Below are 22,929 nucleotides of genomic sequence, written 5' to 3' on the forward strand. Positions count from 1 at the left end.
GGGAGGGCAATGGTGAAGCTTTATCCTTTGCCTGAGAAGATGGGGCTGTTTGCTCTTCCAAAGGTGGATGCTGCGGTGTCTGCAGTCACAAAAAAGACTATCCCGGTCGCGGGTTCTGCAGCGTTGAAGGTTGTGCAAGATTGAAAGTTGGAGGTTCACCTCAAGAGCATTTTTGAGGTGTCGGTCCTGAGCTTGCGGGTGGCCATATGCTTCAGTTTCATGCAAAGAGCTTGTTTGTGTTGGGTGCAGCAACTTCAGGACGGGCAGGCAAAGTCAGGTGTCTAGGCAGACAAGGCTGAGCACTTAGTCAACAGTGGCCTATGTTGCGGATGCCTTGTATGACTTGGTGAGGACTTTGTCTTGCATTTTGGTTGCATGGTGTCAGCCAGGCGGTTATTATGGCTGTGTAACTTGTTGGCAGATGTCATCTAAGTCCCAGTTTTTATTATTTATTTATTTTTAATTTTATAGACCGAAGTTCTTGTAAGAACTACAAATCACTCCGGTTTACATAAAACGATGAACTGCCCAAAAGAGAAAGGGGCTTTACATGGAACCATAGATGGGATCTCTGCCCTTTAAGAGACGCTTTTTGTTTGAGAGGACCTGGAGCAATTGATGAAAGATGTGGGAGAGAATAAGGCGCACAAGTTGCCTAAGGGCAGGGAGTTCTTTCAGTCTTGGTCGCATTTTCGGAATGTTAGGAGGTCTCGTCCTGCGAGAGGAGCTTCAGCTTTTCCGAAACTGTTCTCTCCTCGAGATCAGTCCTAGAGGCCGTCTTTTTGAGGAGGCCAGAGGTCCTTTAGAGCTTCCACAGGAGGTGGGGCTACAGGGCTAAACCCATAGAATGAGGTGAGGCTGGTCCACTCCACAGTTCCCTGTATAGGGGTCATCTAGCATGGTTTTACAGGGAGTGGGCCAAAATCAGTCCAGATCAGTGCGTCCTCAACGTAATAAGAGATGATTATTCGTTAGAATTTGCTTAACCAGTTTGTGACCAGTTTGTGACCTGTTTCTAGTCTCCCGCTGCGGGTCGTTAGAATTGTGTCAGGAGGAATGGAAGATGTTAGACTGGTTGAGGAGGTTAGGGGGTCATTCCAAAGAAAAGGCACTTTCTGCTCTATTCTGAAGCGGGTAAATGTGGCGCTAAAGATCCCTAGATTCCAGATGGAGACCCTGAGGTCAGTAATTGTGGCAGTGCGCAAGGAAGAGTTTCCAGCTTCTTTGGATCTGATGAAGGCATACCTGCATATTCCAATTTGCCCGGATCACCAGTGTTTTCTGCAGTTTTTAGTGCTGGGACAGCATTTCCATTTTCAGGCTTTACCTTTTAGGTTGGCCACAGCGCCACACACATTCACCAAAGTAATGGTGGTTGCGGTGGCATAAAGGCATGATGGAGTGTTAGTGCACCCTTACTTGGACGACTGGCTCATCAGGGCAAAGTCCGAGGACGGATGTAACACTTCTGTGCAGCAGGTGATAAATACTCTGGAATCTTTAGTCTGGGTGGTGAATCTAGCAAAGAGCCACCTAATTCTGTCTCAGACTCTTGTCTGTCTGGGAGTGCGGTTCGACATGCGGAAAGGCAAGGTGCTCCTGATGGAGGAGAGTGTGTGCAAGTTACAGAGTCAAGTCTGGCGCTTGTTGAGTTTGCAAGTGCCCAGAGTCTGGGATTATTTGCAGGTTCTGGGCTCAGTGGCTTCAACGCTGGAGTTGGTACTGTGGGCCTTTGCGCATATGAGACCACTGCAGAGAGTACTGTTGGCGCAGTGGAATCCACTCTCGGAGGAATTTCATCTACTCTTGCCTCTCAAGAGTTATGCACGAGTTATGCTATTCCCGGATTGGTCCAAAGGTTGCAGCAGCAATAGCAATGCCTGGTTATGCTGGCCCCTACGTGGAATGCCTGGTAAACTGTCTGAACGCCACTCCGGTTACCAGTGCCCATACCCCTTCTACTCTAACGCCATCTACCTGCTCCGCAGCTCTCCATCTGCCGGCTCCACCCCGCTACGCCGGAGATCCCTGGCATTATTGTGTTTTCTTAAACCACTGCTTTATGCATTTCTCCTTGCAGCCAGCACAATTCGCTAGCAACAGCATCAAGATGACATTTATCTTGTCGCTTTTAGACAGTAAGGCCCTGGCGTGGGCCTCTCCCTTGTGGGAGCGCGGAGACTCCCTGTTACAGAATCTTTCCCATTTCGTACAAACCTTCAAGCAAGTATTCAACGAGCCTGGGTGGGAGACCACCGCTGCTTCCGACCTAGTCCACCTTTGCCAAGTTTCGCGCTTGTTGGCAGAACATGCTGTGGAGTTCCACACTCTAGCCTCTGAGCTAGGATGGGGGGAGGATAGCCTCAGAAGCATGTTCCTGGAGGGGTTATCCTTGAGAATCAAAGATTTTATTTATTTATTTATTTATTTCAGGTTTTTATATACTGGCATTCGAGAACGCAGTCCCATCATGCTGGTTCACATAAAACAGGGGTGTATCGTAAACATAAACTAAAACAATGGTGCGGAAAAGGCAGTTACATATAACAGGGTGATTAGAACTTGGCGGAGAAAGAAGAGAAAGGACAGGTTAAATAATTAATTTAAACATGTAAACAATAGAGGAGATGGTTAATCATGGTGAAGGTGGTGATAAGGATTGGCGTGGGAGAGATAGGTCAGTTTGAGTCCGGGAATGCTTGTATGAATATCCAAGTCTTTAGTCTTTTTTTGAAAGTTGAGATGCAAGTTTCCAGTCTGAGGTTTGAGGGGATGGAGTTCCATAACGGTGGAATGGCTGTAGAGAATGCCCGATCTCTTAGCGTGATGTGTCTGGTAGATTTGGGCGGTGGTACCTGTAGCGATCCTTTGTAAGCATCTCTTGTTGGTCTTGATGAATTATGTAGTTGGAGAGGGATCTGTAGGTCAATGGGAGCCAGTTGGTGGATATTTTTGTATGTGGTAAGAATGGCCTTGTATATTATTCTAAAGTGTATAGGTAACCAATGGAGGCTCTTTAGGATGGGGGTTATGTGATCCCTTCTCCTGGAATTTGTCAGTATTCGTGCAGCTGTATTTTGTACCATCTGAAGCGGTTTGGTGTAAGAGGCTGGAAGACCAAGTAGGATGGTGTTACAATAGTCTAATTTAGAGAAAATGATTGCTTGAAGTATGGTTCTGAAATCTTGGGCATGGAAAAGAGGTCTAATTCTTTTCAGCACCTGTAATTGGTAGAAACAGTCTTTAGTTGTTTTGTTGATAGTAGCTTTGAAATTCAGGCGATTGTCAATTAGGACTCCTAGGTCTCTCACTTGTGTAATTGTTGGTGTGTCTAGCTGTGTCGAGGCGATGGTGCTGTTCTCAGAGGTGATGAGCAGGAGTTCGCAGTTTGGTGATAGTATAGAGTTGTCAACGTGGAGGTTGAAGTCTCCTAAGATTATAGCTGGGGCGTCCAGATTGATAAGGGAGGTGGTTAGTTCGACCAGAGGAGAGGCGTCTGTTTCCAAGACACCTGGAGGGGCGTAGACAAGTAAAATTTGGAGTTTGTCCGAAGAGAAGAAGCCAATTTCGAGTTTAGAGTTTGTATTGGTGGAGTGCTGAGTGAATCTGAGGTCTTTTTTAGTAGCTAGGAGGATTCCTCCTCCTTTTTTTTTTCCCTGGCGTGGGATGGAGAAGAAGTGGTATGTCTCTGCGGGTAGTTGCTTAATTATTGCAGTGTCTGAGGGTTTGAGCCAGGTCTCAGTAATTGCGCATATATCCGGCTTTTCATCGATGAGATAGTCGTTTAGTATTTCTGATTTCTTTGTTAGGGATTGCGCATTGAATAATGTTAACGAAAATAGTGTGAGGCCTAGCAGTTGGGTGAATGGGGTGATCATAATTGGAGATAGTGTTTTGAGGTTGTGGTGATGGGCCTGACGAGTTGAATGTCCTTTGGAAGGTGGACAGTGTGGGAGGATTGGGATTGGGAAAGATGGAGACATTCTGAACTTGCTGTGGCCGGCGATTGGATATTGGCCGGTGAGGGTGAAGCAGTTGTTTTCCTTAAGGTGCGGGAGGTGAGGTTGTAGGTGAGGGTGATGCATTGCAGCGGGATAGCGTTTGACCAGTCCACGGTCCTCAGTTCTCAGGGACTGCACGAAGGGGCGCACAAAGGGGTGGGCCCCTTTGTTGCGCTCCTTCGGCGCGCGACGCATGGCGCGCGGCGCCTGGTAGAGTGTGGCTTATATGTCTGTCTGTCTGACCCTGATTGGGTCTCAGGTAGTGGTGTGGGCGGGCCTTGGCGCGGTTATGCGCGTGTTTTTTTTGCAGGTTTTCGGCGCTTTTGTATCGCGGCTGGCGCTGGGGTCTCCCGGGTGTGGAGGGCTGGGCACTGACCTTACCTTCCCCCGGCGGGGCTTTGGCGCCGGTCGCGCAGGTCTCTGGTCATGATCGGGAGCGGCAGCGAGGAGGAAGAAGAAAATGGCGCTTCTCCGCAAGATTTAAAAGGTCTGCCCGGCTGACCCTGATTGGGTCTCAGGTAGTGGTGTGGGCGGGCCTTGGCGCGGTTATGCGCCTGTTTTTTTGCAGGTTTTCGGCGCTTTTGTATCGCGGCTGGCGCTGGGGTCTCCCGGGTGTGGAGGGCTGGGCACTGACCTTACCTTCCCCCGGCGGGGCTTTGGCGCCGGTCGCGCAGGTCTCTGGTCACGATTGGGAGCGGCAGCGAGGAGGAAGAAGAAAATGGCGCTTCTCCGCAAGATTTAAAAGGTCTGCCCGGCTGACCCTGATTGGGTCTCAGGTAGTGGTGTGGGCAGGCCTTGGCGCGGTTATGCGCCTGTTTTTTTGCAGGTTTTCGGCGCTTTTGTATCGCGGCTGGCGCTGTGGTCTCCCGGGTGTGGAGGGCTGGGCACTGACCTTACCTTCCCCCGGCGGGGCTTTGGCGCCAGTCGCGCAGGTCTCTGGTCACGATCGGGAGCTGGCCGCATGAGAACTACCAGATGACTTAGAAACCCTCATTGATCTCTCCAGCCGGATTGACCAGCGTCTCCATGAGGTCAGGTCCTCTTGCAGGCAGTAATGCCGGCTCCATCCTTCTCCCAGCCCATGTCACAGTCTTCCCTGCCGAACCCAGCTCGTCTCAGATCAAGATGCCTATGCGACTTGGTCGCAGCCGGCTTACCCCTGAAGAGAATCAATGACTATGTTCTTTAGGGTTATGTCTCTACTGCGCCAGCAAAGGCCATATGCTGGCACAGTGTCCCAAGAGACCGGGGAAACTCCAGAGTCTAGGTGTTAGTGGGAGGTGACCCTGGGCTATACTAATCCTGCTCCCGAATGCACTGCTCCTGTGACTATCCTTCACCCCCGTGGTACCGTCTCTACCTTGGCACTAATTGACTCTGGTGCTGGGGGAAACGCCATCCCTAGTGGATTTGGTCAGACAACTTGGCCTATCCACCGTACTTAGATTTCCTCCATCTATGGGGATACCCGGCCTGGATGGATTACCCAAGTGACCACTTCAATAAAGCTGTGCACCGGTATCCTCCATGAGGAGGAACTCTCCTTTGTCCTTGAAAAAGCCATACACCTGATGGTGCTGGGACTGCCTTGGCTCCAGGAGCACTCTCCTCACATTGATTGGGAGACCTTGCAGATAGTATCCTGGGGATCTCGTTGCTGCACCACTTGTCTCTGTGATGTACCTCGACCCGGCCTTACCGTGGCTACCACTCCACTCGCCCTGCTGCCGCAATACACCGATTTTGCAGATGTCTTCTCCAAGGAAAGGGCATAGATGCTACCTGAACATCGTCCATTTGACTGCGCAATTGATATTCCCCCTGGCATCATGCCTCCACGAGGACGAGTATACCCCTTGTCATTACCTGAGACCAAGGCCATGTCGGAATATATTTGAGAAAACTTGCAATGGGGATTTATCCGACCCTCCACCTCGTCAGCTGGGGCTGGCTAGGATGGGTCACTGTGGCCCTGTATAGATTACCGCGGATTGAACGCCATCACCAGAAGGGACCAGTACCACTTATCCTGGAGCTCTTAGACCGGCTACAAGGGGCCAAGCTGTTTACGAAGCTGGACCTTCAGAGGGCCTACAACCTCATGCACATATGGCCAGAAGATGAGTGGAATACTGCATTTAATACCAGAAATGGCCACCATTTGGCCTTTGCAATGCCCCAGGAGTCTTCCAGCACTTAATGAACAAGGTCTTCCCGACATTCTCCACTCTAGTGTCATTGAGTATCTGGATGATATATTAATCTACTCCAGGGACCTCCTGTTCCATCGCCGAGAGGTCAGGCGAGTACTCCAGGGCTTTTGGGACCATAAGTTATTTGCCAAACTGGAAAATTGCCTATTTGAGCAGGAATCACTTCCCTTTTTGGGATTCTTTGTCTCTACCACGGGATTTCACATGGACCCTGAAAAGGTCTCCTGTGATCCAGAATTGGCCACAATCCTCGGGGCTACAGGCTTTATAATGCTTTTTAGTGTTTGCCAACTTCTACAGTCATTTCATCCCACAATAATCCCGGTTAGTGACACCACTTACCGCACTTACAAGAAAGGGGGCTAACCCCAAACACTGGCCACCCGAGGCTGTTGCAGCTTTCAATGACTTGAAGCGCACCTTCTTGCAGGACACATGCCTTCATCACCCAGACACCTCACACCCTTTCGTCATGGAAGTGAATGCCTCCAACATGGCCGTGGGAGCTGTCCTGAGCCAGCATTCTGAGAAAGGGGCCCTACTACCATGCTCATACGTCTCACGGAGGTTCGCACCCGCCGAGAAAAATTACAGCATTGGGGACAAGGAACTTTTTGTCATCAAGATGGTGTTCGAGGAATGGCAACAGTGGCTCAAGGGCGCACAGCATTCCATAGACCACAAAAACCTAGAACACCTCAGCTAAGCCCAGCATTTAAATCCTCACCAGGCCCGCTGGTCTTTATTCTTCAGTCTGTTCAACTTTACCCTCCATTACAGGCCAGCCTCTAAGAACACTCGTGCCGTTGCACTCTCAAGGGCCTATGAGAAGGAGGATGCTGCAGTGGATCCCAACTACATTATCGACCCAGCGGGGATTCTTCTGACCGCCACCCAACCCATTCAGCTGGGGAAAACTGTGGTTCCTTTCTAGCTTAGGCAGAGGGTCCTAAAATGGGCTCATGATTCCCTCACCACTGGACATCCGGGAAGAGCCCGTACGCTGGACTTATTACAGCAGTACTACTGGTGGCCACAGGTGGAACAGGATGTTTGGGCCTACGTTGATTCCTGCCCAACTTGCGCCCGGCAGAAACCCCTGGCAAGACGACCTTGGGGCCTACTGCAGCCACTACCAGCCCCTAAAGAACCGTGGACCCATCTTTCGACAAATTTCGTGGTGGATTTTCCCCCTTACAATGGCCACCACGTCATCTGGGTCGTAGTTGATAGGTTCTCGAAGATGGCTCACTTTACTGCTCTCCCTAAACTCCCCTCTGCTCCAGAACTAGCCCAAATCTTCACCCAACATATTTTTCGTCTCCATGGGATTTGTGGGATTCAATTCACAGCAAACTTTTGGCGATCCCTGTGTAGGACATTTGGTATCCAACTTGACTTCACCATGGCCTACTCCCTCAGGGCAACAACCAGGCCGAGCGCACCAACCGAGCCCTGAAAGCCTCCCTCTGTTCTTTCGTGAATAACAGACAAGACGAATGGGCCTCCCTTCTCCCCTGGGCTGAGTTCTTGCACAACTCTCACACACACTCGGCAACCGGCCCTTCGCCTTTTCTGGTGGTCTATGGGAGACAACCGGCACTGCCGCTTCCCCACACCTCTCTCTGTGCCTTCCCCTGCAGATCAGTTCACTGCGCAGCAATTGCTTACTCTCTGCGCAAGCAGATCAACCTTCAGAAAGCAGCTGAAGAAGCAAAGAAGATGGCCAACAGGCACCTCTGATCTGCACCTCTCTTCAATCCTAGACACTGTGTATGTATGGCTTAGCACCCGCCACATTCATCTGTGTGCCTTCAATGAGATTGGCTCTTCGATACATTGGTCCCTTTTCCATCACTGAATGGATTGGACCTGTTACCTACCACCTGAGACTACCTTCGACCTTGAAGATACACAATACGTTCCATGTGTCTCTCCTAACACCTCTGGTTTTATCCTGGCCTGAATGTAAATTCCCAGAACCGCAGGACATGTCAGCAGAGGATGAACAGATATACCAAATGAGATTTTGGACGTAAGGTGCAGTTACAAGAAATGGGAGTACTTAAGCACGTGGGAAGGCTTCAGTCCCAATGAAAACACTTGGGAGCCTCCCTTCAACATATTAGATAAGATGCTACTCCAGCAGTTCCACATCTCTCATCCTGGAAAACCCAGACCGTAGAGGAGGGGGTACTGTTAGGCTTTCCGGCTGCGTGGGTATATACATACTGAGGAACTGCAGGTGGCACCAGGGATTATGTAGCAGTATCAGTAAAACTTTTTCTGTCTCCATTTGCTGCCAGAGATGCATAAACCCATGAGTCTGGTGGTACTACAGGAACGAAAATTAGGAGGTAAGAACCAATTTTCCTGTATCTCACTTCCTATCATGTAATTCTCCCTTGGATTTCTGCACCACAAATGCATAATTCAGAATTTTTTTTTTTATTTATAGGTGCTGAGCAGTCTACCATGTCTTAAGCTTTTTTAGATAGCTTCTCATTCCGTCTTCTCCCTTAAGAATATCCACTGCATTGCAGATCTTCATGTTCTCTACAAAGAGACGTGTTCTCTTAATCCAACCGTGATATCGCTCCTTAAGATGTTAACCAAGATTGATTTGTGAGGTGCTCTGTCAGTGTTTTTCTTCAGAGTGAACTTCATTTACTACAGGCTCTGCTGTCTGTCCCTCATCCAGTTTCTAATACAGTCCACCATCTTAGTTCCCACTGTCCAAATGCTCAGTTTGTTTTGAGTCCCCTGTGCCAGACAGTGCTGAAAGCTTTGCTGAAATCCAAGTATATCACATCCAGCACCTGCCCTCAGTCTAATTCTTTGGCCATTCGATAGAAAAAAATGGATTGGATTTGTCTAAAACAAATCTCTCGATAATGCAACTCAGATGCCACCTCAGATCCCACAACCCACTGTATTCAAGGTGCTTCACTGTCCTTTCCTGAAGAGTTGCCATGACTTTTCCCAGCACTGAAGTCAGACAAAGTCCTGTAATTTACAACATCCTCCCTTTTACCACTAAGACACCATCCGCCCTTTTCCAGCCCTATGGGGGCCACTCTTGCCTCAAAAGATTTATCGAACAGGTCCTTCAGCGGACCTACCAGAACCTCCGTTATTTTAGGATTGTTTGCATCTGGCCTCATGGCTTTGTCCACTTTCAGTATTTCTAGTTCCACACAAGCATTCTTCCATAAATGGCATGGCATGTACCCCAATACCATATGTACTTTTGCCAATAATTGGTGGCCTTTCTCCTGGGTTTCCTTCAGTGAACACCAAGCAGAAGGATTTGTTTAGCATTTTGGCTTTTCCTTTGTCTCTTGGTCTCCTCTCAGTCTTACACTTCTACTTCTGCCCTTCCTGCTTTCTCTGATCTACCTGAAAAATCTAGCTAGCCTTCCTTCCACTCATGCCTTTGCCATCCTTGATGCTTTCCTTGCCTCTTTGTTTTAGCAGATATTTTCTCACGCATTCCTCTTTGAGGTCCCTTGTATATTTTGAACGCCGATTGTTTTGTCCTTACTTTTTCAGCCATCTCTTTTGCAAACCATATCTTTTTTCCCTCAGAGGATACTGGTAACTACAGACCGGTTAGCCTCACCTCGGTGGTGGGAAAAGTAATGGAGTCTTTGCTGAAAGAAAGAATAGTGAACCATCTACAGTCGGGAGAATTGCTGGACCAGAGGCAGCATGGATTCACCAGGGGAAGATCCTGTCAGACAAATCTGATTGACTTTTTTGATTGGATGATTAGGGAATTGGATTGAGGAAGAGCGCTCGATGTCATCTACTTGGATTTCAGCAAAGCTTTTGATACGCTCCCGCACAGGAGGCTGGTGAATAAAATGAGAAACTTAGGAATGAGTGCTGAGGTGGTGGCCTGGATTGCAAACTGGTTGACGGACAGAAGACAATGTGTGATGGTAAATGGAACCTACTCTGAAGAGAGAGTGGTGTTAAGCGGAGTGACGCAAGGATCGGTGTTGGGACGGGTCCTGTTTAATATTTTTGTGAGCGACATTGCAGAAGGGATAGAAGGTAAGGTTTGTCTTTTTGCGGATGACACTAAGATTTGCAACAGAGTAGATATGCCGGAAGGAGTGGAGAGAATGAGATGGGATTTAAGGAAGCTGGAAGAGTGGTCGAAGATATGGCAGCTGATATTCAATGCCAAGAAGTGCAGAGTCATGCACATGGGGTGTGGAAATCCAAAAGAACTGTATTCGATGGGGGTGAAGGGCTGATGTGCACGGAGCAGGAGAGAGACCTTGGGGTGATAGTGTCTAATGATCTGAAGTCGGCAAAACAATGTGACAAGGCGATAACTAAAGCCAGAAGAATGCTGGGCTGCATAGAGAGAGGAATATCGAATAAGAAAAGGGAAGTGATTATCCCCTAGTACAGGTCCTTGGTGAGGTCTCACGTGGAGTACTGTGCTCAGTTCTAGAGACTGTATCTCCGAAGGGACAGAGACAGGATGGAGGCGGTCCAGAGAAGGGCGATCAAAAAGGTGTATGGTCTTCATCGAATGACGTATGAGGAGAGATTGAAGAATCTAAATATGTACACCCTGGAGGAGAGGAGGAGCAGAGGTGATATGATACAGACTTTCAGATACTTGAAAGGTTATAATGATCCAAAGACAACGACAAACCTTTTCTGTTGGAAAGAAATCAGCAGAATCAGGGGTCACGATTTGAAGCTCTAGGGAGGAAGACTCAGAACCAATGTCAGGAAGTATTTCTTCACGGAGAAGGTAGTGGATGCCTGGAACGCCCTTCCAGAGGAAGTGGTGAAGACCAAAACTGTGAAGGACTTCAGAGGGGCGTGGGATAAATACTGTGGATCCATAAAGTCTAGAGGATGTGAATGAAGAGAAGAGGCATGGGGGTGGCTTGTGGGAATGACAGCTACTACCTGGAGATTAATACCCTTATTCAATATACATACTCACTGTTAATGCGACTTCAACATTGCTCTATGCTTCAACGGCAAGAGGGAATGTGGAAAAAAGGATTTGCATTCACAAAAAAGTGGGGGAGTAGCTTGCTTGTTGCAGCAGTTACTACCCCGAATCAATTAAGCCTGATACTTCACTTGGAATACATATCCAGTGCAGCTCACTGCTTCAATGGCAGTGGGGAATAAAGAAAAGAGGATTTATATTCAGACAACAACCAAAAAGGACTGAATTGCACAGGCTGGGTAAACAAATAAGCGTGGGAGTAGCTTGCTTATTATGGCAGTTACTACCCCTAACCAATTAAGCTAGATACTTCTCTTAGATGCAGCTCCAGCACTGCTGTCTACATCAGTGGCGGGGGTGGAAGGTAACTAGAACCAAAACGTTACTAATAAGGGCCAAGAGTAACAGATAAGTATCAGGAAAAAAAAGTGTGAAAGGTTGCTGGGCAGACTGGATGGGCCGTCTGGTCTTCTTCTGCCGTCATTTCTATGTTTCTATATAACATAAAAATGATTTGCTCTTTTTAGTTTAGGCCCCTAGTCTTTGACTTCATCTATATCTTCCTGCCCTGCCAGCACCCTCATTTTATCAAAGTTGGTTTTCTTGAAATTCAGGACTTTAACACTTGTGTGATCCACATTGACTATTGTATCAAACCATACTGTGCAATGATCACTGGTGCTCACTTAATCAGAACATTCATAAGTACTATTCCAGTGTGGCTCCTTCTCTTGTGGGAGTCTGGATCTCTCTACTTCTCACTGATTCCACTGCTGGAATACTCCAGTCCACATCCGACAGGTTAAAATCTCCCACCGTCTCCTTCCCCTTCCTTCCCACCTTTTTGAATGTCTACTTCTTCCACCTGGGTCTAACTGCGATCACCATCTCCCTGTTCCAAGAGAGCCCTCAGAACTAGCAGCTTTTCCTGGGCTCCCTGCATTGTATTTGCTTTGGTATAACTTTTTTTTTTTTTTTTTTTTACATAAAGTGCTGTTATCCCTATCCTCCCAGAGCAGATTATTTAGCGCAGTATTGCTTTATCCCATTCCTGGGACTCACTGAAGTACCTTTCCATGATTGCAGCAATATTTATCTGATTCTGCCACTAGGGCTTGAGCTGATGGTGCTCCAGTTTTTTCCTTGCCTTCTATACACTCTACTTCCATTCTCTACCCCACGTCTCATTTGTATTAGAGGAAGGCAGCTGAGAGGTTCCAGAACCAAAGTAAATGAATAGCGAAACTGTGTCGTATGCTGCTCAGCTTGGTTCCCAGCCACAACGGAGGTGCCTAACCCTTGCAGTGAGTGAGGGACCACCTGATCGGACAAACTCGGGATGTCAACATTTCTCCCTTTTCCTGTGACTCATACAGGAAGGAGTTGGAGTTGGTTCTCTGAGGCCTTTAGCAAGCTCCCTAAAGGTTTCCCTGCAACAAAAACACGCCCTAGCTTCTAGGATTGCCTCAAAGACCGTTTGTGCCTGTCTTCTTTCCCCTCGTGTTTGTGGGTGTGTTTGCCAGGCCCGCCTGCAGGAAATGAGCTGACAGTACAGGCTGGCACAGAAAGCAGCTTTAACAGTGCAGGCGTTTTACCAGCGTCAGCAGTAAATTTATTCAGCACGGCCCACAAATTACCTCTTGCCATGCTGAGGGCTTGTCTTCTGTTGAGTTGCATAAACAAACCACAATGGTATTGAGTGAAATGATTTTATTTGTGTGTTAGGGATTGGGATTATGCGTTTAATCTAACCTTTTTTTCAAATTATTTTAATACAAGGTTAATTTAAAACCAGATAAATATGCTTTCATGTTAGAGGAAGTAGAAGCGCATAATAGAAAATGAATTATCTGCATCCATAGACAATGCATTTTAAAGGTAAAGTCCATGGAGAATGGCGAGATTGAATCTGTGTTCAGCCTCCTGCTCCCAGAGCTTCAGGGGCAGCAGCCATGCCAGCCACGCCATTCACAGTGGTGCATACTCTGCCCTGACAGGCACTGGGCACATGTACACTCATTGCAGAGAGCAGGCACTAATCCCTGTGGCCGAGCTGTCTGACACAGGGGCACAGGGTGGAGAGCTACTGCCTATCGAACACAGTCAAGTCAGTTTAACAAAGTGACTTGTGGCCTTTCTCAGGTTTAAGACTCCAAAATGAGTCATGATGCTGAACTAGAGACTCTTGTCCCATCAGGCCCTGCCTGCTAGACAGAATGAGGCAATTTTCTGTATAAACATGTTTGTTATTATTCAATGAATTGCAGAAAAAATATTTTGTATTCTCCCTTTCAGTTTTACTTAAACTGCCACATCAGACAAGTACAGGCCCCTTCTTTCTAATTCTCCTAATATGGGGGAATGGCAAATCCTGGCCTCAAGTCTGATTTTTGGGCTTTCCTCAATGAACATTCCTGAGACTCACATTTGATCCAGTGGTGATTTTCTACCGGGTCACACTGGGCCGCCGACCCAGAACCTTTTTTCACCTGCAGTAAATTTTGCTTTTCACAAATCTGCTGTAGTTCAAGGATCCCGAGACATGGGGAAGTTGCACTGCAATAATTTTCAGCACTTTCTGGCTGCTCATCTCGTACACTGTAAGATGCCAACCTGTGAGGTTAAACCCCCCTATCCCCCAAAAACCCCTTGTGGTGCAGGCCTGGGGCCGCAGGGGGAACCTGTCCCACCAGCCACTGCGGAGTGAAGGAGGCCTTTCAGGGCAGCCGCTGGCACCTTCCGTCTTCACTCGCTGACCCTCGCCATCTCCTTCACTCTTCAGCAGCTGCCAAAGAGAAGGAGGCCTGGGCACTACCATAGCTCTCCAGGAAGGCAGGAAAAGGAAAGGGGAGGAAGGCGGATACAATCGTTTGAGGGCCAGAAAGAGTGAAAGAAAAGTTGTGTGGGCAGGAGAGAGAAACAGGTCAGCGCGGGCACCCTGCCCGCTACCCAACCCTTTTTTTTTAAGATAAGAAAATCAACACTGATTCAGGGTTAATTTGCACAGTCTGGGCCTGATTTTCAAAAGCATTTATTTATTTAATTTATTTAGAGCTTTTTTATACCGACATTCATGATCCCAATCATATCGTATCGGTTTACAATAAACAATGGTGCAATAACATCAACATCAACCTGAACAATAGGTGAGAAGAGATAAAAGTTACAATAAAATAGGGGCACTCGAACTGGGAGGAGGAAGAGCCAGAGGCATGAGTAACTCAGAGATAGATAATATCTGGTCATATACTCAGGAATATAATAACATGTACTCAGAACTGAATACTATCAAATATAAAATAAGATCATATACTCAGGACTGTAATAGTATCGTATATTCATGACTAAATAGTGTTGGGTCATAGAACTCGGAACTGACTAATATAGAGGCAGACTAATATTTATATGCTTAAAAACTGGGTTTTAACCTATAAGTGCACTTGACTTGTGTAAGTGGGCTTTCGAAAATTGCTACAATACATGCCATTGAATTGTCAATAGATTTACACGTGTAAATACTTTTGAAAATTGCTACGATAGGATGTTACGTTTACATGTGCAACTCCTTTGAAAATTATCTCCTTATGCTATTTTGTAAATCAGACTTGGTTATTGCACTTGAGGATTGGAGAGTACCAGTACTGCTGAAAAATGAGGCCTCCCTGGACAAGGAAAGAGCTTGCAGGAAGTTTAGGCCAGTGTGGCTAGTGGCTGGCATGCATCTTTAGCAGTGTGGCCAGAATAACTGAGCAGGCTGGATGGATCAGCCGATTGTTTGTTTCTTACCATTATCTGTACGAAAAATCAGAAAGTAATTGAATCTGTCTGGGCTGAATAATGTCCAATAGGTTTTCTTTTACCTCCAGGATCCTGAGTCACCTCTCCAGCACCTACAGCTGCAACTTCATGACATGTCAGTTCAAAATATTTCTTCTAGTGTGGGAGTCCCATTTGATGACTTCGTGTGCTTTGGAATTTTTTATATGGTGCCGTATAGAAGCTCACTTCTGCATTCAAATAACCATTGCATAGATGTGGGAATTAGGATGGGCTGGGGAAGCTGTGACTGCTGAATGTAGATCTCTTGATAAAATACTGTTGGGGAATAGTTTGCTCCAGTCCCGGCAGGGCTTCACTTTCCTCCTGGAATCCCAGGATATTTTGTTAACCAAGCGATGTTTAATCTTGCGGAATTTCCCCGAGATCTTACTCTTTGAAAGGAACTGGAGAGCCCTGATATTGGAGAGAGACTTTAAAATGTGGCTGTGGGCTGTGCAGAAGACACTCACTGAATAGAAAAAGCTGAGTCCTGCTACTTAACTTCTGCACAATGTTTGCCTTGCAGTTGTCCAAATATCCAAGGCTATGTGAAGAAACTGAAAGGATTGTTGCAGGACACATCCGAGAAAGGGAAGGGAAGACCAAAGACCAGGTGAGCATCATAGCTTGAAATCCAGGAACGATATTTCTGGTGGTTTTGTGACTAGGGGTGTGGAGGGTTTTATCAAAATGTTAAGAAATAAACACCCGACAGGAGTTGTCTAGAAACCGGAGTGCGCACAGAGCTTTAGTTTCTGATCCAGTTATTAAGAACTAAGGCCATGCTAGGTCAGATCAAGGGTTCATTGAGCCCAGCATCCTGTCTGCCAAAAGGGGGTCCCAGAAGTGCCTTCTGATTCCAGTAGCCCATTATTCCTTCTCTTTTAAGTGATGGGTTGTTTTTAGTGGAAATATGAGGCATCGCATCTTGTGATCATTTCTATCAGAAACGATAAAACTGTTCCCCAGGCTGGATTCGGTTACTGGATTTGGGCTTTTGAGTTTCTGAATCAGAAAAAGTAGGAGAGCAAATCCCTCCAATATTTATTTTAGTCTCCCCAGGAATGTTCATGTGTATTCCTGTTTCATTAATTGAGGTAGTAAATTTGTGCTGGGTTTATTCTCTTGCTAGGTGCTGCTGCTGATTGATATCCAGATCTCTTACATCAACACCAACCATGAGGACTTCATTGGGTTTGCAAAGTATGTAGAAAGGATGTGTTAAGCTGCAGATTTATAAATCCATCCACCCCTGTGCAATGTAGAGCTGGGCACTTGTGCAAGCTTTCAAACTCTCCCTGGACCTGGCCCCACCCTGTGAGCCACAAGTGTGCACCTCCGTGGAGCTAGCCCGGTCACGTATTAACCTATTATAAAGTACCCAAGAGCCTGTCAGGTTGATCACAGAAAAATGAGTAGAGGGTCATCTTCTACAGCCAATGTTTTAATAGGTATCATCAGTAATATTTCATAAATGACTTCTTTTCCTTCTGCTATATTAATCCAGAACGATTGGGATTAGTTCCTCATCCAGCTAATGGAGGCAGAGAACTTTTTAAAGTCTGTGACATCACTAGTGCATCCATTGACCCAGTATTCTCTGCCTCCAGCTGATGGAAGAACTACCGATGGAGCAGCAGTATCTTACTGGTCTGGCATATGATTGAAATTTAATTAAAAAAAAAAAAAGATTAGGCCATGCATCTACAATATTTCCAGAAGAATGAGCTAACATTTGTTTTGCTCCCATTCCCATTAGAAGGTTATTGGTTGAGCCAGTTCAGAGCATATCTACATATATTAAGGAAAGGAGGAAGAGGATCCTCTTAAGAATGTGGTTCTCAACCCAGTCCTCGGGGCACATTCACGTTTTCAGAATATCCACAATGGATGTGCACGAGAGAGTTTTGCATACATTTCTCTCTCGTGCATATCCATGAGACCCGAGGACTGGTTAGGAGGTACTGCTCGAAGAGATGTTAAAATCTTCACTACTGTTAAAAAGAAAAAAAAGGAAAAGAGAGGACCGTTGAATATTGAAAGGTAAGACGTAGGGGCCTTCAACCAATAAAAATGCTAGCCTTCATCTCAGATTTTAAGGCCGTTTTAAGCCCTATTTATGTAGGATTATTATCCTTGTTGTGCTTCCTGCAGCAGTAACAGGTGTGGCAGACTGCAGAGCTTACATTGCATGAATAAAATGCAGAGCCTGTATTAGAGAATCTAGGGCTTTGAACAAGCTCTGAAGTCAAGATGATTATTGCCTGTAAAGCAGTTTATCCAAGCAGTTTACAATAAAAACATAACATAAAATCTAATCAAAAGTACATGCAAACAGAAAATAAAATACTGTTATACGACTGTCACGAGACAAGACAGTCTGGAAAATAATATTGACAAGTTTTGTGACAAAAGTTAATAATCATAGGCTTGACTGTTTACTCTGTCTTTTTGCATCAACAATTTCATCCGTTGATTTTTGAACGGTGGCCATTTTGTATGTGGCAGTGCAGAGCACTGCACAGCCGCAGATAAAAATCACCACCCGCCGGTTTTGAATCCTGGATCTTATGTCAAAATGGGATCAGTCATGTTGGACACACATGTTCAAGAATTTTCATATTCCTAAAATGAGCATTCTGCTCTTCAAGGAGGATGAAGGTTTAGAAGCTTTATTTCCAGCAATACTGATTCTTCAGGAGCATTTAACATTGTCTCTATGAAAAAGTCTTAAGAGGAACTTACAGAAAAAAAAAGACAAGACCCTTAAACCATGGAACTTTCTGTTGCACTCATGGAGGTGGAATTTGAGGAGAACAATTTTGATTCCCTGGTAGATAATGGAAATTTATCATGAGGAAATAAGTTGCACGCTTCGCTGCTCAGCCGCTGATGGGATGGTCCACCGGCAGCTGCACCCTCTGCTGGCCATCGGTGCCCCCTATAGCCTTGCACCTGGGGGCATTAGCCCCACCCCTGGTATGCCACTGCCAAGTCCATTAAACCAAAGTTTGTGCCATATTTAATTAGCACTCTGTGCAGACACGATTGAGGCCTGAAGCACGACATAGTAACAGGGCCGAAGCATGGCGCTGAATCGCAGGCCAGCACATAACTGTTATTGGTGCCAAAAGAATGGCAGAGTAGCTTTATTGGTGCCATGTCGGTACCAAAAACACAGCGCAAACATATTGGTGCTGAGGAGTAGCACAGAAATGTGACCTCTAAAAAAAAAAACGCTGCAAATTGGAGGAAAAATTTGTACTTCCAGCTTAAGGCCATGGAGGATGAATCTGCTTCCTGAATGAGGCTAGCAGTCCAGTAATACAATAGAAGATTTGCGAGTCTGAAATCAGACCGCTGAAGAAGGACCAGAAGAAGCCACTGCTGATGCCACTAAGGGAAGATTGTTCCTGGAAGATGTGGAGTTGATGATCCCCCTGAAGAAGACGTAGAGTTGATGATTTCCCCTGAAGCAGGACTGCGAGGTTCGAAACGCGATCGCGTCGGGACTTTATCATGAGCTAAGTACCGGGACTTTGTCCTTTTTTATGGATTACAAATTATTGTGTTTTCGATGTCTGGAGTATTTGGCTAGGAATAGGTCGTTTGGACTATTTATATTGAAGTTCCCGTGGCAGTATGGAATAATTTTAAGAAAATATAAGCAAAAATACTAAAAATATTTGACATACATAATAAAGTAATGTGACCTTTCCATGATGAGTCTGACATAAGACTCTTTGCGTATTGGTCCTACAAAATTAATTGCATTTAATATACATTTTTGTGGCAGATTGTAATAATAAACAGATTGACCAGTAAAACCGTTTTTGATATTTTGTACTTGTACTTTAAGGTTTCTGGAGTACACTGTGTGTTTTTGGGCCAGTCTGTTGTGATTTATATTGTCTTACAGTATGCTTTTGAGAGGGCTCGCTTGTTGAAGCATTGTTATTCTTCTACAGTGATTGCCACCTTGCAATGAACACTAAAGTTCTCCACTTCCTTAGCCTATGTATGGATTTGGCAAGTGTGTGAGGATTGAGGAGTATTTCCTGCTCTTTTTAGAATTTTTGCAGGATGGGTTGGCCCTTAATTTCTTGAAGGTACAAATAGCGGCTCTTGCCTGTTCTAGGGGTCAAATGAATAGTAAATCCTTATCTTCTCATCCTGATGTGTCCCATTTCTTGAGGGGAGTGAAACATCTTCGTCCTCCTTTGCGGTTACCCGTACCCTTGTAGAGTCTTAATTTAGTTTTGGACTTTTTGGCAGGCCGTACGTTTTGACTGCTGTTCTCCCTTTCCTTGTGCTTACTGACCTTGGAAACAGTGTTTCTGGTGGCGATATGTTCTGCACGTCAAATTTCCAAGCTGCAGACCTTGTCTTGTTGGGAACCGTTCCTTCGGGTGACTCCAGGGAGCGATTCAATTGCATACTGTTCCTTTTTTCTTGCCTAAAGTGGTCTCAGATTTTCACTTGAATCAGTCCATATCCTTGCCTTCTCTGGATAAGGAAAGAGACGCAGAGGAATATCGCCTGTTGCATCCCTTGGATGTCAAGATGTGTCCTGAAGTATCTGGAGATTTCTTAGCCTTTCCAAAAAATGGATCGCCTGTTTGTCCTTCATGGTGGAGGTAAACAGGGTGAGCCGGCTTCACGGGCTACAATAGCTCGCTGGATTAAGGAAGTAATCACGGCCGCATATGTGGTTGCTGAAAAGCAATTGCCTACTCTGATTAGGGCTCATTCCACTAGGGCTCAGGCAGTGTCATGGGTGAAGGTTAGATTGTTGTCCCCTGTCGATATTTGCCGATCTGCGATATGGTCCTCCTTAGACACCTTTTCCAGTTTTATCGTCTGGATGTGCAGGCCCAGGAGGATGCAGCCTTTGCATGGGTGGTTTTGACTGGACTATGGGCATCCTCCCACCCTGTTCAGGAGTAGCTTTGGTTCATCCCACTTGTCCTGAACCCATCTGTCTATGTGCTAGGAAATGATGTGCCTTGGGGCAGTGTCCTGGGCTCTCTTCTTATCCACTTGTACTCAGATTTCTAGTATAGTGGTTGAGCAGCGGCTGCAAACCAGGAAAGCCAGGGTTCAAATCCAGCTGCTGTTCTTTGTGATCTTGGGTGAGTTACGTTGCCCTTTTTTTGCCTCCGCTACAAACTTAGGACTAGATTCATTAAGCTGCAAAGTTTTATTGCAGGAGGGGTTCCACTATTGCAAGGGTGGGGGGCAGTAGTGGGTTCCCCACCTGAAAAAACTTTGCAGCTTTATAGCGAAGTCTTTTATTTCACAGCCAAACACAATGGGGCAAAAGATTGCACGTAGTGGCCCTTTATCACAATGGTGGTTCCAAACTGAAGGGACCGCCGTTGTCTTAAAGGGCCGCTGGCACCCAAAAAAACCAACTGTAGGAAGATGAGGTTGAGTGGGGGTCAAGGCTGACTCTGGGGCTGCCACTCGAGTCAGCCCTGAAAAGTAAAAAAAAAAAAAAAAAAAAAAAGTTAAAATTTAGCCGCATGGCGACCGCCCCCTCCCCCCACATAGTCGTAGGAATATGTAGCCCCCTCTCCAGCCCATTTCCCCCCACATAGATGTAAAAATAAGCAGGCCCATCTTCCTCTCAAATAGAAGTCAAAATAGGTAGCCCCCCTCTGGCCCCCCATAGAAGAAAAAAATAGCGAGGTGGCTCCCCCACCCCTGGGAAAGTGGTGCCGACTGGACCCGGGTGCAAGGGTGAGCCCTGACCCCGACACGGGAGCTGCTACTTTAAAGGTCCAGGGGTTGCGGGATGGGGGGAGGGCCAGAGCTTGGGACCCTCATTCATCATTGTAGTAGGGGAGGGAACCTAGTTGGGGAGAATCAAAATATCACAAATATTGCGTGATATCACCATGATATTCTCATATCACCATGAATCTCACATATTTCCTCTATGCGGACGACATACAGATCCTCATCCCAATCACAGAGTCCTTACAAAAAACCATCACTATCTGGAAGGAATGCATTCAACCCATCAAACAATTACTCTCTAGTCTCAACCTTGTTCTGAACGCTAACAAAACAGAAATGCTCATTATCACCCATGAATCTCCTTCAAACCCAGCTAATCTCTCCCTGACCACATGTCCTAATATCAACTTCTCACCTGTCGTCAGGAATTTAGGAGCCTGGCTGGACAATAAACTAAACTTAAAAAAATTTATAAACACCACGACTAAGGACTGCTTTTACAAATTGCAAGTCCTAAAAAAACTTAAACCCCTCCTTCACTTCAACGACTTCCGCCTTGTACTTCAAGCAATTGTTCTTACAAAGATTGATTATTGCAACTCTCTCTTACTCGGTCTTCCTCTCAACTCTATCAAACCCCTACAGATGGTCCAGAATGCCGCCGCCAGAATTCTCACTAACTCTAACAAAAGGGAACACATAACACCCATACTCCGTAACCTACACTGGCTTCCCATCAAATACAGGATCCTTTTCAAAATACTAACCATCATTCATAAATCAATTCACAACATCTCGCCCATCAATTTAAAGATGCAACTTCGACCGCATACCTCCTCTCGACCCATCAGAAGCGCATACAAGGGTACACTGTATGCCCCAACCGCAAAAACTTCACGAAGGAAACGAGCTCTATCTACTGCTGGACCTCACCATTGGAACACTCTCCCCCCAGACTTAAGACTAGAACCAAGCCATCCTGTTTTAAAAAAAAAAGCTAAAAACCTGGCTCTTTAGTCAAGCTTTCACAGACACATAAGGAACTAATCCCTCGCTGTCTTCTCTCCTCCACCTCCAATCTTCGACCCTTATCCACTTACCCCCCCTTACATTAAGTTATGACGGCCTCATTTTACTCTATGACTTATATCATCCTAAGACATTAATGTTTATGCCTTATGTTACTTCATACCTTATGTCACTTCATCTCACCATTGTTTATGCTCTATGTTACGCTATGACTTAGGTCACCCTATGATAACTGGATCACTTGTATATTATACAATGTTATTATATTATTATTATGTGTTTCCGGACTTCACCACCCAAAAGACTACTTTACACAATCTGCCTCCACTTTTTAATCTTCTATACATGTTTATTGTATTGTGACATCATTTAAGTAGTCAACCCAGTAGTTATCCCAGAGAAGCTACCTTTTGTTGATTCTTCGAATAGTCACTGTTTCATTATGTTACATGCAAAGCCTTTTGTTGATTCTTCGAATAGGTACTGTTTCATTATGTTACATGTAAAGCCTTGTTTAATATGTTTCTTGTAAAGCCTTGTTTAATATGTAAAGCCTTGTTTAATATGTTTCTTGTAAAGCCAAGGGCACTGTTTCCCGTCCCGAGGCATTTTTGCTGTTACCTGTAAACCGGATTGATTTGTTTCCTAACAGGAAATTCGGTATATAAAAATTCTAAATAAATAAATAAATAAATAAATAAATATTGCTCTATCGCCCAATATATGCCGTTTAACACACGTTAGAGCACTTGCTGAATCTCCGTTATATTGTAAGCCCTCCTGGGGACAGGGAAATTTACCTGCAGTACTTGAATGCAATCTGCTTTGAAGTGCCCGAAATGCAGAATATAAATCAAATAAATAAAATCTTCATGGCTTTCAATACCAGATCTAGCACTCTGCATCAGAAACCTCCTCACAATCCAATCCAAACGCTCAGCCTGCTTATATGACATTGCTGCTTTGATGTTTCCACTGCCACTTTAAACTCAACATGGCCAAGACAGCTCATCTTCCTCCCTGAACCCACTTCCCTTCCCCCTTTTCTCTTTTTCTGTGACTCTCATCCTCCCAGTCCCTTCAGTCCATAACCATGGGGTCATCTTTGACTCCTCTCCTTTTCTATACAAATCCAAAA

General features: G+C 45.8%; 1 protein-coding gene across 9 annotated transcripts in view; it reads left to right on the forward strand.

The window, feature by feature from the left end:
* The window catches only part of DNM3 (dynamin 3), a 694,116-nt gene that overhangs the window by 162,818 nt on the left and 508,369 nt on the right, over positions 1-22,929 (forward strand). For all 9 annotated transcript variants that reach the window (XM_029617605.1, XM_029617606.1, XM_029617601.1 and 6 more), the window contains 2 exons: positions 15,547-15,633; positions 16,153-16,223. In XM_029617605.1, the coding sequence (XP_029473465.1) occupies positions 15,547-15,633; positions 16,153-16,223 (158 nt within the window). The remainder of the gene's footprint in view (positions 1-15,546; positions 15,634-16,152; positions 16,224-22,929) is intronic.

The sequence above is a fragment of the Rhinatrema bivittatum genome, chromosome 10 (assembly GCF_901001135.1).
Source record: "Rhinatrema bivittatum chromosome 10, aRhiBiv1.1, whole genome shotgun sequence".
Taxonomy (NCBI): Eukaryota; Metazoa; Chordata; class Amphibia; order Gymnophiona; family Rhinatrematidae; genus Rhinatrema; species Rhinatrema bivittatum.